At 46.4% G+C, this 18,619-nt stretch overlaps 1 protein-coding gene across 1 annotated transcript; it reads left to right on the top strand.

Annotated features, from left to right (window-relative positions):
• The first annotated feature begins 1,457 nt into the window (after positions 1-1,457).
• LOC107275677 (cytosolic sulfotransferase 12) lies at positions 1,458-6,371 on the top strand. Its single transcript, XM_026026814.2, has 5 exons — positions 1,458-1,637; positions 1,738-1,988; positions 3,241-3,587; positions 3,915-3,958; positions 5,910-6,371. Exons 1-5 carry the CDS (start codon positions 1,458-1,460, stop codon positions 6,369-6,371), a joined length of 1,284 nt encoding a protein of 427 aa, XP_025882599.2.
• Positions 6,372-18,619: the final 12,248 nt, after the last annotated feature.

Below are 18,619 nucleotides of genomic sequence, written 5' to 3'. Positions count from 1 at the left end.
ACCGAGGAGAATTCTCACCCGCGGGTGAGTGGGGACAGGGCCCCGCAAACTTTCGGGGATAGGGGCGGGGATTGGAATTAATCCGCGCGTGACTTGGAGGGGCCACCGATGTGAGTTACTTATCTAAAAGTAGCTCATTGCAATAATGTAGAGCCAATAAACCCATTCAAAATTGACATATAAAAGCTCAACACCCTAGTTCTCCTCAACCATAATTCCTTTCCTTCCTTCAACCAACCCACACAACCGGGGGCTATTAAAATTTTATCGTAATATTATTAAGTGTATTGCAATATTTTTATGAAGTATTAGCTCCATCCGGATGATGCAGGCCCCGGTCACCCGCCGGGTCCCCTGTGGGGGGCGGGGAAAGGTGATGTTTTTCACACGACTTCCTTTGCGGGGCCGGGATTATGGGTCTATCTAAAAATATGCGGGAGGACGGGATTAGCGAGGCGGGCGTCGATGTCTCGGCGTGGGGCAGCGGTGGAGCTTCCGGCGGAGGGAACAGCAGCGCTCGGCAGAGATCAATAGTGGTGCGAAGGAGGATGAGAGGGGATCGCGAGGAGTGGTGGCACAGAGCCGGTCGTCGAGGCAAAGATCGTCGGGGCCTCGGCGGCGCAGACGGCGCGGAGGAGGGCGAGGGGAGTGGCAGAGGGTTGAAGGGCGTCGCCTCCGTAGCGCGGTGGCTAAGAAGGCGGAGGAGGATGGAACGCTCCCGGTGATTGTGGCGCTGAGAGAGGAGATGCGAGGAGGGCGGCGTGAAATATGCGACGAGGAAAGGAGAGCGGTTGCATAGGGGGAGGGTGCGTGGGATCAGGGCAGAGTGATGAGTAGTGGCTTAGTGGGTGATGGGGGAGGTAATCTCAACCGTTCGATCGGATGTAGACGAATACAGAGTGTTGGATTTGATGGATGAAGTATGTAACATGTAAGAGTGAGTTGGTTAATTATAGGGTATAGATACGGTGAATTAAGAAAGTTTTATCTTAGGCCATGTTTAGTTCTCAAAATAAAAATTTTTACGTTGTTACATCGAATGTTTGGATACATGCATCGAGTATTAAATGTAGGAAAAAACCAATTACACAGATTGTATGTAAATTGCGAGACAAATCTTTTAAGCCTAATTGCGTCATGATTTGACAATATGGTGCTACAATAAATATGTGCTAATGATGGATTAATTAGGTTTAATAAATTCGTCTCGCAGTTTCCTGGCGGAATCTGTAATTTATTTTGTTATTAGACCATATTTAATACTTTAAATGTGTGTTCATAAATCCGACGTGATGTTCAGGGACAATTTTTTTTGTCAACTAAACAAGCCCTTGGTAAAATAGAAGTGTAGAAGATCAGTGACCGCCTGGCTGGCTGCCACGCTATATAATGACTCATGTGCCGGCCGGCTCGTCTCCACCGTCTCCCCGGCCGTTTCGTTCGATCAGAATTCAGACATGCAGCCGACCAGCGCCGCCGCAGGCCCCGTCCCGTTCAAGGACATCGCCGCCGTCGCCGTCGCACGGCGACCGGTTGCGGAGGAGTACGGCGACGTCGTGGCGGCGCTCCCGAGCAGGCTGTACCCGCCGCAGCAGCGGTGGCGCGAGTACCAGGGCGCCTGGTTCCGGGAGGCGTACGTGGGTCCCCGGGATCGTGGCGCTCCAGCGCCGCTTCGAGCCGCGCGCCGGCGACGTCCTCCTGGCGAGCCTGCCCAAGTGCGGCACCACGTGGCTCAAGGCCCTGGCCTTCGCCACGGCGGCGCGCGGCGTGTACCCGCCCGCCGCCGCCGGCGGTGATGGCCGGCACCCGCTGCTCCGGCTCAACCCACACGAGTGCGTCCCGTTCCTGGAGGGGATCTACTTGGACGAGGAGGAGGCCAAGCTCGACGCCGCGCCAACGCCGCGGCTGATGAGCACGCACGCGTCGTACCCAAACCTGCCGGCCTCCATCACCGAGGACGACCGCTGTAAAATCATCTACATCTGCAGGTAAGTGCTGATCAGGGGGGTGTTTAGATCTAGGGCATAAAGGTTTGGCGTGTCACATCGGGTATTATATTGGGGTGTTCGAACACTAATAAAAAAACTGATTACAGAATTCGTCGGTAAACCACGAGATAAATTTATTAAGCCTAATTAATCTGTAATTAGTAAATGTTTACTGTTCATTAATGTTCCAATTCAAAATTTCAGTAACCTTGCCATAAACAATGTTTCAAACAAGGTGAATTTGGCACATTCAGTTACTCACTCAGTTCATACACTGGTTAAAAAAAAGAAGGAAAAAGTACGAACTACCCCTGAACTATTGGTTGAGTATGAATTACCCCCTAAATATTAAAACCGGACGTTTTTCACCCTCAACTATCGATACCGGATGAAACCCCCCTCCCGAGCAGTTTTCCAAGTGGTTTTGGTCTACGTGACGGTCCAGTCAGCAATTTTTTAATTAAAAAACGAAGGGACCCACCTGTCAGATATCTCTCCACTCTCTCTTTCCCTTTCCTCTCTCTCTCAAATCATGGCGGTTGCGGCTCGAGCGCCGACGGCAGCGGACGGCTCCAGCGCCTCGACGAGCCGCGCGGCGATGGCTGCGGGCGCTTCCTCCGCCGCCGGAGCTCCGCCCGCTGCCCCCTCCACCTCCCTGAGCACCGCTGGCTGCAAGCATCCCCTCCGCTGCCTCAACGCGCCGCGCGCCGGTGGCTGTGGGCGCCCCTTCGCCGCCCCAAGCACTGCCCTCCGCCGTCCCCTCCTCCCACCACCCCGAGCCCCGCGCGCCGGCGGCTGTGGGCGCCCCTTCAATGCCAGACATGTTTATCTCCTGTACTATGCTTTGCCACTTTGCATCGGACAACCGGGTGAAATGAGCAAGAGAGCGATGAGCGATGAAAATGGTGAATTACATATTGCGCACCTGCAAATCTCACCGCAGAAAGCGGGGCAAATTACAGTTGAAAATTGATTCCCTAGCGGGAGATTCCAATCTTGTGAGCTCGACAAAACATGGCATGGCATGGCTGATTACTGATACTGATAGTACATCGATCCACCGATCAAGAGGGAAAAGAAAAGAAAAACAAACTTTAAAAGAGATCCCGACCTTGTCTTTCCAACCCAAAATCCTCCGCCAAAAAAACTGAAAGCAAAATTAGCTACGAACAAGAAAGAGTAGAGCCGCTCGTCGCGCGCTGCGCGCGCCTCCTCGCGCAGCCTGGCGATGTCAGCGGCCTCGACGTAGTAGAGCCGCTCGACGAAGCTCGCCTCCGCGGCTCGCCGTGAGCGGGTTCAACTCGTGCTCGTGGTCCCACGGCACGAACATCCCGTCGACGGCGGCGCTGTACCTCGGCGGGGAGTGGGGACGGCTCAGCACCGACCAGTCAAGGTTCAGGCCTCCGGCGAACGTCCCCGTGCGCGCGAACTCCGACCACGACTGGAGGAGCACCACCGCGATGTGGCCGTCGCCGAGGAGGTGGTTGCTAGCCCACACCACAGCGAAGCTGCCGGCAACCCACTCCGCCTCCGTCTCAGCCGCCCTCCGCCGCCGGCAGCGCCGCCTGCTCCCGCCCTCGCGCGGCCGCCGCCGTGCAGGTGAGAAGAGAGAGAGAGAGGGGGAGAGACTGGGATAGAGTAGAGAGAGATAGAGAGTGGTGGAGAACTGACAAAAGGGGCCCACTGATTTTTTTTATTTAAAAAGTGCTGATTGGACTGCCACGTGGATCCAAAACCGCTCCAAATTGAGTCGGGGGTTATTTGTCCGGTTTCAATAGTTCGGGGTGTAGAATGTCTGTTTTCAAGTTCGGGGGTATAATTCAGTCGACCTCGATAGTTGGGGGGGGTAATTTATACTTTTTCCAAAAAAAAAATCATTTTTACGGGTTGCCGGTAACCCGTTTATGCATGCATATGTGCACGTAGTTTCACTGAAAAGCAATCTATTAGGCTATATTCGGGAGGTGAAGGTGAGAACTCCATATAAAAAACGGATTGTTTCATTAACACACAATTAGTTAAGTATTAGCTTTTAAAAATAAATCAATATGATTTTTAAATCAATATGATTTTTAAAGCAACTTTCATATAATTTTTTTAAGAAAAAACATATCATTTAGCAATTTGAAAGCGTGCACGCGGAGAAGGGTGACGAGTTGACAACACAAGAAATAATAATTTTGATTTTAATACTACCTCCATCTCAAAATAAGTGCAGCCGTAGAAATCCGTGTCCAACGTTTGACCGTCCGTCTTATTTGAAAAATTTATGAGAAAATTAAAAAAAGTTAGTCACACATAAAGTACTATTTATGTTTTATCATATAATAACAATAAAAATATTAATCGTAAAAAAATTAATATTTATGTTGGACACGAAAACTCAGGGTTTGTCATTTTTTTTACGGAGGGAGTACACAAGTAGCAGCACGCCAGCACTAAGCCACCAACCAACCACCGGATTTCACTAAGAGCAGGTACAATAGCAGGCTATAAGCCAGCTATAAACATATTTTAAAGAGATAAAGAAAGAGAGAGAAGAGCAGCGGGCTACAGATCTGTAGCCAGCTGCAGCACGGACTCCAAGACGTAATGTGTGTATGACATGTGGGGCATGTATTAATAATGTAGTAAGCAACTATTGTATGAATTGATTATTACATTGGCTATAGATGATTTAGAGCTAGTAGTGGGCGATAATATTAAACTTGCTCTAAAATGGTAGTTCAACCGACACCCAAACACAAACATGCAGTGATTTACTCACAGCCTCACAGGGGAACAAAGGAAAAACTGCTTGGTGGTCTTGTGCCTACTGCTCGGAGGTGGAGGCGCTACTGTGGTGCTGGCCGCGGACCGCATAGACGGCTGCGCGCGGAGGCGTTGTTCTGGGGACGGCGGCCCCAGCATCCCCTAGCCCCTGACGCCAGCGGCGGAGGAGGATATGCGCCGGCTGCGCCGCGGGACGGTGGGGTTGGAGGCGCAGTGCCCTCCGGCGAAGGAGGCGTTGCGGCTGCACAGACGGCGGTGCTGCGCCCGACGATGGCGACGGCAAAGACGATGCGGGGAGACCGGGAGTGAGTCATGTGAAAATATGGGCGTATCAATACGAATCAGCAAAGTATCCGTAATTCTTTCATTTGTTTGAAAATCGAGAAAATGTCAGATACGTACGGGATGCATATCGGAGCGTGTATCCGTTGGCGTATCCGATACAGATACGCGACACTCAGCGACGTATCGGGGTAACATAGCTTGGAAATGGTAACCTAACAAAAGGCAAGAAAATACGGAAACGAAAATGATTTTGATGTTCTACTTGCCATTTTCTTATTTACCATATTTGCACGAAAATTATAGTTTTTATAATACTGTAATTAATTACCATATTTCTAAATACCATGTCTCTATTTTACTAGAGGCCCATCAACTTTTCAACCCAATTCCTAATTTGAGTACATGCCTAAAGAAGAGATGGTTTGTGATTTACGTAGTGTAAGTTTGAATTTCTTTTTTTTAGAATAGTGTAAGTTTGAATTCACGTGGTCATATTATATAATCATGTCAAGTTAAATATGTGATTTCAGATTATTGTTTCAGATATTACATAGTCATGTTTCCGATCGATACATGCATTTTTTTCCATATCTTTTTATTTTCAATTTTCCGTATTTCCAATACCATTTTTATATCCGCCTCTGCCTTTTTTTACTTTGTTTTCTAAGAAAATATGGTTATTAAAATCATTGGGACTATTTTTTTTATGGTTTCCAACCATTTCGTCCCAAAGCATAGTCTTAATGGTTATGGTCTTCTTCTTGTTATATTATTAATTGCAGGCAACCGAAAGACATGGCAATTTCTTTATGGCATTTCATGAACTGTTCTAAGGCTAAGACCTCATCATTATCTGATGATCAGTGGGAGTCCATCACCATGTCATTATCTGATGTGTGGGAGTCCATCCGTGAGGGTGCATACTTGGGAGGCCCAATCTGGGAGCATATCCTTGGGTATTGGAACACGAGTAAGGCAAAGCCGGACAAGGTGCTATTCCTAAAGTACGAGGAGGTTCTACGCGATCCTACGAAGAACATCGAGAAAATCACGGAATTCATCGGCCAGCCATTCTCTGACGCCGAGAAGGAAGCCGGGATCGTTGAGAGCATCATCGAGCTTTGCAGTTTTGAGAAGATGAAGGCTTCGGGTGCCAACAGCACAGGCTCCCTACATATGATGGCCAATGAGTACCCACATGAGTCTTTCTTTAGGAAGGGAGTCATCGGAGATTGGGTGAACCACGTCACGCCAGAGATGGCCGATAGTCTTGATAAGTTTCTCTCGGCCAAGTTTTATGGATCAGGGTTTACTTTTGCGGAGTGATGCATTTGGAATTTCATTTTGTGTATGTTTAGCCTCCGATCCGAACACTTGATGTGTATGTGTTCAGTTACTTTTATCGTTAAATGTTTGGTGCAGGCATGCGCATGTCTCAATGCTCTATGTTACGTACTCCCTCCGTCCAAAAATATAAGTGATTTTAGGTGGATATGACACAAAGTACTAGGATATGTCACATCCAACCAAAATCCCTTATATTTTAGGACGAAGGGAGTATTAAGTTTTACCTCCGATGAGGAAAACAGGCAGCTGATACGCCCACTTGAATAGTAAACTATACAGTGTAAACCATGTACCGTGAAAACCTAAAATTATCGTATGAAGAAAAAGATGAACGTATGAGATTTTGTTCACGTCATTATAAGTAAAACTTTTACTTGCATATGCAACCTTAAGGGAAAATTTGGTGACATCAATAAATATCATATGTTTATTTCTTAATCTTGTGACACCCCTCACTTCAATATATAAACATATTTGGGATGTGGATTTTCATCTCACGAGGGGATATCCCCTCGTTGCTTGCATGCCATCTAAATATTTATCAAAAAAAAGTTTAAAAAAATTGACAATATAAATTAATATGAAATATATCAGTCCACGAGCATGTAAGGCCAAATTCGATTTCTGCCAGTTGCAAAAAAGAACAAATTAATTTGAAAATAGTTCTCGTACATTCGTAGTTATTTTTGCTACAATTTGTAAATGTTGAATTTTAACATACATGTTTGTGGAGTGATATATTTCATAATAATCTATCTTGTGATTTTTTTAATTTTTTCATAACTATTTAGATAACACGCACAAAACGAGAGATATCTCCTCGAGGGATGAAAACACTTTCCCACATATTTGGTCATATATATGTGTACAAGCAAGTCCAGTCTTGCTAGCTACTTACTGTTTGTATACTAGTTGACATCCTGAGAGTCTCCTGCGTCTAGTGTGCTCTTGCGCTTCTTAGGGCGTCCGCAATGTGGATGAAAAGTGGGTAGTAAGACCCCCTTACTATCTACTTTACTATTGTAGGGGTGGGTAGTAGAGGAGGTAGTAATTATACCAGGCAATAGCACTACTATCTAGTAATAAGAGCATAAAAAATATTAAACTCTCCCATCTCTCACTTTCTCTCTCATTTCTAGCCAATAGTTGCTTTACACATCAGTCATATCTTACTACCCGCACATGCATGCAGTATAAATATAGATAAAAAAAAAACTAATTGCACAGTTTGCATGGAAATCACGAAACGAATCTTTTGAGCCTAATTAGTTCATGATTAGCCATAAATGCTACAGTACCCACATGTACTAATGACGGATTAATTAGGCTCAATAAATTCATCTCGCAGTTTCCAGGCAAGTTATGAAATTAGTTTTTTCATTCATGTAAAAAAAATCTCTTCCGATATCCGGTCAAACGTATGATGTAACACCCAAAAAATTTTATTTTCGCAAATTAACACACCCATAGCCTCAGAAAAAACACACAAATGTTTAGTTCCACGCCAAAATTGAAAATTTGACTAAAATTGGAAGTTTGAAGAAAAAAATTGAAAGTTTATGTGTGTAGAAAAGTTTTGATGTGATAGAAAAGTTGAAAGTTTTTTTAAAAAGTCGGGAACTAGACCGGGCCAAAAAAAAATCTGTGAGGGGGCAGCCGTAACAGTAGTGCATCATCTGTCGTCCTTTCTTTGACCAAGGTCGAGTTTATTTCTAAACTTTTTTTTAAAACTTCTAACAGTTTTATCACATCAAAACTTTTTTACACACATAAATTTTTAATTTTTCGATCATAACGTTTCAATTTCAACTAAACTTCTAATTTTAATGTGAACTAGTGAACTAAACATACTAGTACTACTGTAGTGTCGTGCAAGCAAAGGTACCCATGTTTTCTTTATCTTTATCCAACCCCACACAGATGTATCAATTTCATTAAATATAACACGAAAAAACTGAACGAGTGAAGCCCTATATAGGTTTAAAATAAAAAAAAAGGAGGGCTATAAGGCATTATACCCACCTAATGCTTTTACTCCTACAATGATTCAAGTCTTCGCCTTCTAATTTTTACGATAAGCCTTGTTGTTAGAAGTTCTTTGTGTCTAAACACTCACTAATTTCATTTCTTCCAGATATCACATGATGTCAGGAAGATAAGATTGTGCAAGGTTTTCTTTAGCACCTACTACCGTGTAGCCTAGATCTGATCACTGCTCGTGGACCACTTGTATTAATCATCGTCGTACGTTCGTCGTCCCGTTTATTTGAGAGAGTACTGAGACATGTTTTGGTCTTCTTATTATCATGATGTGCACTGAAACTGATCTCCTACTAACCCGCGAGACAACTAAACAAGGCATATCTACTCCCTCCGGATTAATAATACTTGACGTTTTAGATAAGAACACGGTATCAAAAACAAGTTTAACCATTATTTTTCATTATAATATGTATAAATTTGTTAACAAATATATAATTTTATTAAAGTACTTTTTAAGACTAATCTATACATGTAATCACCATATTTGAAAGACAAATATTTTAAAAATGATTTATAATCAAAGATTCTAAAGTTTGACCTTCAAACCTTGTTTAAAACGGCAAGTATTATCAGCCCGGAGGGAGTATTGAATCACACCACCCACAAAATAAGAGTTCCATGTGTCATCACAACCATCCAATAGAAATTAAATATCAATGGTTATCATTTATCATTTTATCAACTCAACTTTATTGACCACTTAGCATAGTGTGCTAAAAAAATCACTACAAGAAGTATTTCATTTTTGTATGTGAGGTGTTTTTATAGGTACATAATATTTCTCATGTCTATACATTGAAATTTTATAGCTGCATTGCACAAAATGATCTGCAGATCAAATAATTTCACTGATTCAATAGGCATGTTCACTACTCAGAGTTCTCCATGCGCAATACAGAATACTAAAACAGTATAATACATATATTAGTAGTTATTGGACAGCTGCAAGGCAAAATTGGAAAAAAAATATGTAGTTAGCAATCAAATACAATGAATGCATCAAGTGAAAAAAAAAGATATTTTTTTCAATTATCTAAAAAAACAATGTATGCATCAAGCGAAAAAAGATATAATGTATGCATACCGTGAAAAGAAATTTGCCCCAACAATTCAACATCATAGCTACTAAATCCAGCAATAAATATGTAAAGAATATGATAAATTAATCCTGTGAAGAAAATGAAGGGAGTGAATAATCGCGGGAGCAAATACGTATGTGCGGAGAAAAAAAAAAGAGGAGCGAGCTAGATGGGGATACTTAATTCTGTTCGAAATTGATAGCTTAATTGCGAAGAGATTAGTTTGCTGCTCAGACTACGCCAATCAATGTTGCTTAGAAAGAGAAACTTATCTGGATTAGGGATGAACCCAGAACAATAGAGATCAACATGAAGTGAAAAAACCTCCCTGTTGGCCCAGCAGATGGATCCAATAACATGCGTGCTCAGATGGGCACCACACTGGCGGAGAAACTGTCTTTACTCCCGATTTGTAAACCCCCTATACTCCCCCCTGTAGTCCCAGTTTTCTAACCGGGACTATGAATCTAGGACTAAAGATCGGTGAAATAACCGGGAGTAAAGATCAATCTTTAGTCCCGGTTGTTGTTACCAACCGGGACTAAAGAGAGGCATCTTTAGTTCTGGTTGGTGTTATCAACTGGGACTAAGGAGAGGATAGGGACAGTCCCGGATGGTCCCCTTTTATTTTTTTTGTTACTTTTTTATTTTCTCCCGAATCGGATGGCATGCACATCCCAAATCAAACACCAAATCCCCAAATCAAAGTAACATCCTAAATCCGCATCACAAATCTTAAAGTCACTTATACACACCAATATAATACATCACAAATCCTAAAAAATTTACACACAAATCAAATATAACACAGATTATACATCTTAAATCCATACAATGAATCACAAAATTATACATCTCAGTGAATCACAAAATATCAAAAAAAAAAAGAGAGAAAACAAGCTGTCGGATGTGCTACTACTCAAGAAATCAATCACAAAATATGAATCCCACTACTGCCGGCTGCCGCTATCGTTACTACTGCGCGCATGTGCTTCCCCTGCAAAGCACGTCTGCGCCGCACGCCGCGCGTCCGTCCGTCCACCGCGTCCGCACGGCGCGGCCTCCTCTATCTCCAGGTGAGAGAGGAGGAAGGGGAGGGGAAGGAAGGAGAAAGGGAAGGATCTGTGTAAGATCCATCTCCAGGTGAGGGAGGAGGAAGGGGAGGGGAATGAAGGAGGAAGGGGAGGATCTGTATAAGATAGGAGAAGGGAGGAGGGGTAGAAGAGAGGAGGATCGATATGTGGGTGAGGTAGTGGTTGCGAGTAGAGGAGAGGATAAGGACTATAGATTATATACTACGTGTTTAATTTTACTCCCGGTTGGTAATACCAACCGGGACTAAAGATCTAAATGATCTTTACTCCCGGTTGGTAACCGGGACTAAAGTGGTAATCTTTAGTCCCGGTTGGTAGTATGAACCGGGACTAAAGATCCTCGGCCTCCTGACATGCCTCTGACAGGGGATGAATCGGGACCAAAAATCATCTTTAGTCCCGGTTGGTAATACCAACAGGGACTAAAGATCAAAATTTTTTTAACTGGGACTAAAAAATCGTATTTAGTCCCAGTTTTAAATGGAACCTGGACTATTGTCGAATTTGGTCGACCGACCAAAGATGATTTCTCCACCAGTGACAGCACCAAGGTTTGCACTGCTTTTCGTCCTGCATCATCATTAGCAGCAAACAGCAACATGTGTGTGACATGTATGAGAGGATGGGATGAGGAGGCGACAAACAAATTAATAGAAGCATCGGCTATTTGGAAACGAAGATGAACAGACGGGTGGCAGCGTGGCGGCGTAGGGGGTGGGGCGTCTGGGGAAGGAGAAGCGGCAAGGCGCAGCTGGCGCGCGCGGGGGATGGGGAGGCAACGCGGCGCTGGGAGAAGCGATATATTAAACTATTTGTTATTTTTAGATGGGACAATTAATTATTTATCACTAAACCCATATCTTATAGATACATGTGGACACATGTGTTATTGATATATGGGTGTTAAATAGTAAAATGCTTAATCTAAAAAGTGGTAAATAGTTAAATGTCCCTAGAATTAGTGACAACACTACTGGTGTACTGCATTGTTGGGACCGTGGGAATATGGAACAGGAAACACATCGACGCCTCCACAAGCAAGGGCTAAAAACAACCTTCATTCTACTGACGTGGGAACATTGAAGGAGAGAAACCACCATGTGTTCAATCAAGAGGAATCAACAACAGAACAACTAATCAAACGTATTATGAAGGGGGTTAAGATGCTGATACATAGCAAGAATATTACTTCAACCCCGATTTGTAACGGTATTTTTATTTGATTAATCACCGGAGGGGAGAGATTCCTCACCTAAATCTTTCATTGCCAAAGAAAGATAGTTCTGAGTTACAGAGATTGGGCTATACCAGCGGCAAGCCATTACAGATTAAACAGAAAAAGGGGAGGAGATATAAAGAATACAAAAGAGAGGCCACCACCTTCCCAAAGAGACAACAATTGATGTTAGGCACCTGCAAAAAACCCAACCAAAAACCAGAGCAACCTTGATCAGGTTGGGTGAAGATGTACTTTAGACTTTTGTGATCAGGTTGGGTGAATGCTGTCTTTGGAATATCCTCTTCGCGGATCCTCAACTGGTGATAACCTGATCGCAGGTCTATCTTAGAGAACACAGTAGCTCCTTTCAGCTGATCGAACAGATCATCAATCCTTGGCAAAGGGTACTTGTTCTTAATAGTGACCTCATTGAGTGCGCGGTAGTCAACGCACATCCTCTTGGTTTTGTCTTTCTTCTCCACAAAGATAACCGGAGCACCCCAAGGCGACGTGCTCGGACGGATGTATCCCTTCTGTAACTGTTCATCGACTTGCTTCTTGACTTCCGCCAACTCGCTGGCTCCCATTCTGTAAGGCCTCTTGTGGATCGGTGCAGTTCCAGTTACCAAGTCTATCCGGAACTCGATATCCCTTTTTGGTGGCATTGTTGTCAGATCGTCCGGAAAAACCTCTGGATACTCTCTGACTATAGGAATATCCTCTAGTTTCTTAGTGGTTTTCTCCACTGCTACCTCTTGTTCTTCACCAGCAGCCTGGTTTAAACTAATCCCTGGCTTCTGCGGCACTGGAGACTGGAAGATTACCACCTCTCCTTTTGCATTGGTCAACTTGATGGTGCGGCTGGCGCAATCAATCACTCCTCTGTGCCTTGCCAACCAATCCATTCCAAGTATGACATCTAGGTCCTTGGATTCGAGAAGAATGAGGTTGGCTGGAAAAATCAACCCTTGAATTTCAACTGTCACAGATGGGCAGTAGTGAGTTGTGGTCATGCCACCTCCAGGAGTATGAACTCGCATTGGTATCTTAAGCTTCACTAAAGATAACCCATGTGCACCAGCAAAACGCTTGGAAATGAAGGAATGGGTTGCACCAGAATCAAACAATATTACTGCCGGTGTCGAGTTGACGGGGAATGTGCCCAATATAACCTCTGGTGCTGACTGCGCCTCCTCTGCAGATGCATGATTAACACGGGCCTGAACGAACTTGGGTCCAGCACGTCTTGGCTTCGGGCACTTTCCAACCGTGTGTCCGGGTTTGTTACAATTGAAGCAGAGTTCGGGTTTTTCTCCCAACCTCTTGGGCTGTTCTGGCAGAGCTGGCTGAACTGATTGAGCTGGAATCTTTAGTGAACTCGGAGTAGGGTTGAGGCTGTGCTGCTCACTGTTGTTGTGACTATCACTATGGTGGGTCTTATTGAAGCTACCCGGGTGGTAGGGACGGTGCTGTCGGATAATCATGGTGGAAGGTCCACCGTGACGTCCCATCGTGTAACGAGGCTTCTGACACTTCCCCTGGGGAGTCCTGAACTGGGCTGCCTTCCTCTTACGGTTCATTTTGTTACACTGCTCCTCTTGACGAATAGCCTTGTCCACAAGCTTCTCAAAGTCCTCATAGTCTCTAGAGATCAACTGGTTGGTCAATTCATCATCAAGACCAGACATAAACTTCTCCTGCTTCTCGGCATCGGTACGCACGTCCTCAGGGGCGTAGCGCGCGAGGCGGTTGAACTCATGCAAATACTCTATAACTGTTCTGGTTCCTTGTTGCAGGGAACGGAACTCTCTCTTCTTTTGTCCCACAATTCCCTCGGGAACCTGTGCTTTATTGAAACTATGACGAAACTCTGTCCAAGTAACCTCTGCCCCAGCCGGACGGGTCACCATGTAGTTGTCCCACCAAATAGAAGCGGGACCTTGTAGCTGGTGTGTAGCAAAAGCAACCTTCTCCTGCTCGTTGCATTGCAAAAGATTCAGCTTCTTCTCAATGGCATGAAGCCAGTCGTGGGCCTCGATTGGGTTGGTGGTGCTTGAGAAAGTGGGCGGCTTGACACGAAGAAATTCTAACAGTTTGGACTGAGGAGGTGGAGGACCAAACTGCAGGTTCTGCTGCTGCAGCTGTGCTTGCTGCTGCACCTGCTGCATCACCTGATGGTACTGTTGCTGCATCTGTTGCATCATCATTGTCATTATCTGAGTCTGATTGTCCAACACCTGAGCAATTGTTGGGTTCTCGGGCGGTGGGGACGGACTGTTGTCAGATGCACCGTTGGCACGTGCTCCATTGATCGGCTCTTCGCTGCCACTGGCGTTGTTCGAGTCGCGTGAACCATTCCTTATCTCCATCTGAAGGGGATAGGTAGAAATATGAGAAAAGGAAGAAAAACAGGGGGCTCAGAAACTAATCTTGCTTATGAATTTAAGTGCAATTATCTTAATCTTGATTAAAACACTGAAAAAGAGGCACGCAACTCCTAATTGAGGCAGTCATACCACTGACACATGATATCGACCGCCGACTAACCCACAAGCAACAAACCTAAACACGAAAACTAGCAAGCAAACAGACTAAGAAGGCGATAAAGCTAAGGGCGGCGACTCTGAAGCTCGGGGCGGCGCTTGCAAACGAGGGATAGGACTGACATCTAAAGTAGACAAGGGATAGGAACCAATTCATGCTCAAATCCAAATTAAACAAAGCAAAAGAAGACTCAAATAAATAACCGAGCAGGATGATTTTTATGCATAGAACATTTTTCATGAACTCAAATAAAGACACTAATGCAACTAAACAATAAATTAATGCATAGACTAGTTGCATGGAAAATGATGCGCATAACATTGCCCCCATCGAATATAGACACGACCTAATGCATAACCCCCAATAAATTCCCGACTGACTGTCGAATAAACTCCAACTAAAATTTTTCTAAAGCCCTAGACTGAGCTAATTTTTTTTTTTTTTAAAAAAAAAATCCGATCCGAAAGAACGACCAAGATTTTTCCCGCAAACCAAAGAGGCAAAACTCCAAATTTTCCCGAAACAATTCCAGGTGCAAAAAGGCATATGCAGATGAAAAAGGGGTTCAGAGGGCTCTTAGGGTTTCCAGTTGGCTTGTCCTACGGTCAAGGTCGGCTCTGATACCAACTTGTCACGCCCAGAAATTCTCGAACCAGAATTTCTAAGCTGAATGTGCATTAAATCCCTGTCCAGGACCAGCCAGGGTACACAAACGACAATTGTTGACATACAGATCCACGTCTTACAAAAATAGAAAAGATTACAAATGCAGCGGAAAAGATAAAAGCGAGCTAAACCGGGAAGCTTGACTTCAGCAGCGGGCGACTCCACTCCACAGGCAATCCTTGACGGCAGCGACGAAACCAACTTTGACAAAACAGCTCCAACTAGGAAGATCTTCAGCTCTGGTGTGGGGGAAAAGAGAGCAAGACTGAGTACTACCCACTGTACTCAGCAAGTCATACCGGAAGAGCAGGTATGATGCAGGATATAACCAAAGGAGGCTAGAGGTTCTTTTGCATAAAGCTAGCATTTAAAAGCAGTAGTTGAAGGCAGTAAAACAGTTGTAGTAATTAATCAATATTAACCAAACACTGTCCAACGCTACACCACGTTGCAACAGGCCCAACCAACCACCTGAACTACACCAGTTCATTAAGCTAAACTAGGGGTGAGACTAATCACGGTGAATCTGGTTGATCGCCCATAACCGCGGGCACGGCTATTCGAATAGTTTTACTCTGGCCAGAGGTGTACAACTGTACCCACAAGACACGATTCCACACATGTCGCCATGCCCCGAAGTATCACCATGATACTGCAAAGGGGGAAATCGTGACAAGACCCTCCACATAACCCTCCCCTAACCATCCACACCACGCTAAGGTTTCACCCCCACCCCTCAAAAGGCAGTGGGCGGTCCCCTCTTGCGCCGCGGTGAATCCGGCAGCTGGACAACCGGACACCCCGGCCGACCCAACTCCATCACGCCCACCCTCGCCACCGGTGCCTAGGAAAGGGTCGAGCTATACTTCAGATCAAGCAGTTACCCACTCCCGCTTGTGGTAAGCACGGTAAGTCTCCCAGGGTTTCCCGTGAACCGGTCCTTAACTGCCATGGGTGCGACCAGCATAACCATGCACCCACAGCCCACCATTCAGTGTATTTTAATTAACTAACACCATTGCGGTGGCACCAATCTAAAGCTATACCAATAGACAAAGTCTATGTAATAAGGTGATCCCCATTTGTGTGCTAGTTGAACTAAGCATGGCTAAGCATTTCCTAAACCAACATCTAGTCATTTTGATACCCAAGTTATCAATGGCATAAGGTAAACAATAAATGGCTGAGTATTAGGACCCATCCCACATGACATTGTAAAAGGATGCAACATTTAATAGAAATGCGGGATATTTGTAAATTGGGTACAATATGATCAAACGTATTGCATGACTTGCCTTGCTCTCGCACTGATGAGATCACAGCAACGTCTTCGAGAAACTGCGGATCGACGAAACGGCCGAAATCTACGCGACAAACAAAGCACACAAGCAAAACAGGCTATAAGACTACTGAAGCAGGAAACAAAACTATTTTTAATGGATTCTTTGCATTTTTCTTGATTTACTGAGACTTGAATGGACTTAAACGGAGCTCGGATGAATTACTTATGAATTTTAGAAGATAAACTGTGTTTTTACTAATAAAGAAAAGTCCTTAATTAATTATTGCGCAATATTGCCCCAGGGCTGACGTCATCCAAGGGGGGGGCGGCGCCGACATGCGGGCCCCACTGGCAGCGGCACAAGGGGAGAGGGAGGGGGCGGCTGGCAGGTGGGCCCCACCAGGCGGTGGCTCAAAGGGGAGGCGAGGGAGGCGCCGGCCGGGCTCGGCTCGGCCTCAAAGCCGACCGGCGGCCATGGCGACCGGCGGCGACACGCGCGGTCACCGGCGGTGACCGGCGGCGCGGGAGACGGCGGCGGCCAGTGCGAAGGCGGCGGCGGCGGCCGAAGATGACGGCACACGCGCGGAGGGCGGCGGCGCTCATGGGAGGGAGGGAAGGAAGGAGGAGGAGAGGGGATTCCTCACCGGCGAACACGGCGGCCGGCGCGAAGGAAGAAAACGGCGGCGACGACCGGTGATGCCGAGGCGCGAACGGGCGGCGGCGGCACCCTAGGAGAGAGCATAGAGGGGTTAGGGAAGGGAAGGCGACCATGGCGGCTTGAATTGCCGGCCGGAGACGGAGGGGAGAGAGGGTCTCACCGGCGCGCGAGGAGAAAAGGGCTCCGGCGGTGATTCGCGGCAATGAAGCGGCGGCCGAGGTGCGGGCGGGCTCGGTGAGCGCGACGGCGGCGACTGCGTGGCGCGGCGGTGGCTATAGTGGCGGCGGCGCGTGGCCGGAGACGGCGGTAGGCGGCGGCGCAAGGGGCGAGCGGCGCGGCGACGATAGGAAGCACGGGAGGGCGCGGCGAGTGCGAAAAACGAGAGAGGAAGACGCGGGGAGCGATTTATAGGTGCGGGAGGGGGCGGACGTGGCCGGGGAGGTGGCCGATTTGGCCGGCGATGTGGGGGAGTGGGGAGGAAGAGAGAGAGAGAGAGGGATTCAAATCCCCCACCACTTGCGGGCGCGCGCGCGCGGGAGATGTGGGGGGGGGGGGGGAGAGCGGCGACGTGGGCGCGAGGTGCGGGCGCGGAGAGGGACGGAGAAGGCGGGCGGCGTGGGGAGGTGGGGCGCCGGCGGTTGGGGCTCGGCTCCAACCGGCTAGAGGAGGAAGACGACCGACAGGTGGGCCCCACCTGTCGGCGCCCGAAGGAGAGAGGGAGGGAGGGAGAACTTCGGGGAGGGGAAAGGGGAACGGGCCGGCCCACAAGGGGAGGCCGAGCGCGGGCGACGGGTGGACTGGGCCGACGGCCCAAGAAGAGGAAAAAGGAGGAAAAAGGAAAAACAAAAAGAAGAAAGGATTTTCCTGGGATTAAAAATTGCACTTTGGTGATTTTTAATTGGTAAAAATTATTTCCAAGGCTCTGAAAATTCCACTAAAAATCCTGTTAGCATTATTTGACATGTAGAATCCAAGAAAAATTCCACATGCCGATTCCGATTATTATTTGCATTTATTAATTAGGGAATTAGCTCTAGGTTAATTAAGATAATTTCTTCGGACGATTTATTTAGCCAATTTTTAAAGCAAGCAAAGGGGGGAAAACTTCAGGGCGTGACAAACCTACCCCCCTTAAACGGAATCTCGACCCCGAGATTCGGAAGAGCTGGCGAAGAGGTGCGGGTGGGTGGCCTTCAACTCATCTTCTCTTTCCCAAGTGGCCTCTTCCTCTGAGTGGTGGCTCCACTGAACCTTGCAGAATCTTATTACTTTGTTTCTGGTCCTTCTCTCGCTGGTTTCGAGGATACGAGTCGGCTTCTCCATATACGTCAAGTCTTCCTGGATTTTGATTTGATCCGGACTTGCCTGTTCCTCAGGAACTCTCAAACATTTCTTCAACTGAGAGACGTGGAACACGTTGTGGATGCCAAGCATGTTGGAGGGAAGCTCGAGCTGGTAAGCAACTTCACCTCTACGTTCCAAGATCCTGTATGGTCCCACAAAGCGTGGTGCCAACTTCCCTTTGGTTTGGAAACGGTGTACTCCTCTGAGCGGAGTGACACGAAGATACACATAATCCCCTGTTTCGAAAGCGAGCTCCCTTCGGCGGTTGTCTGCATAGCTTTTCTGCCGAGACTGCGCG

This window comes from Oryza sativa, chromosome 7 (assembly GCF_034140825.1).
Source record: "Oryza sativa Japonica Group chromosome 7, ASM3414082v1".
NCBI classification, from domain to species: Eukaryota; Viridiplantae; Streptophyta; class Magnoliopsida; order Poales; family Poaceae; genus Oryza; species Oryza sativa.
This window is presented reverse-complemented; position numbering and strand designations above follow the sequence as displayed.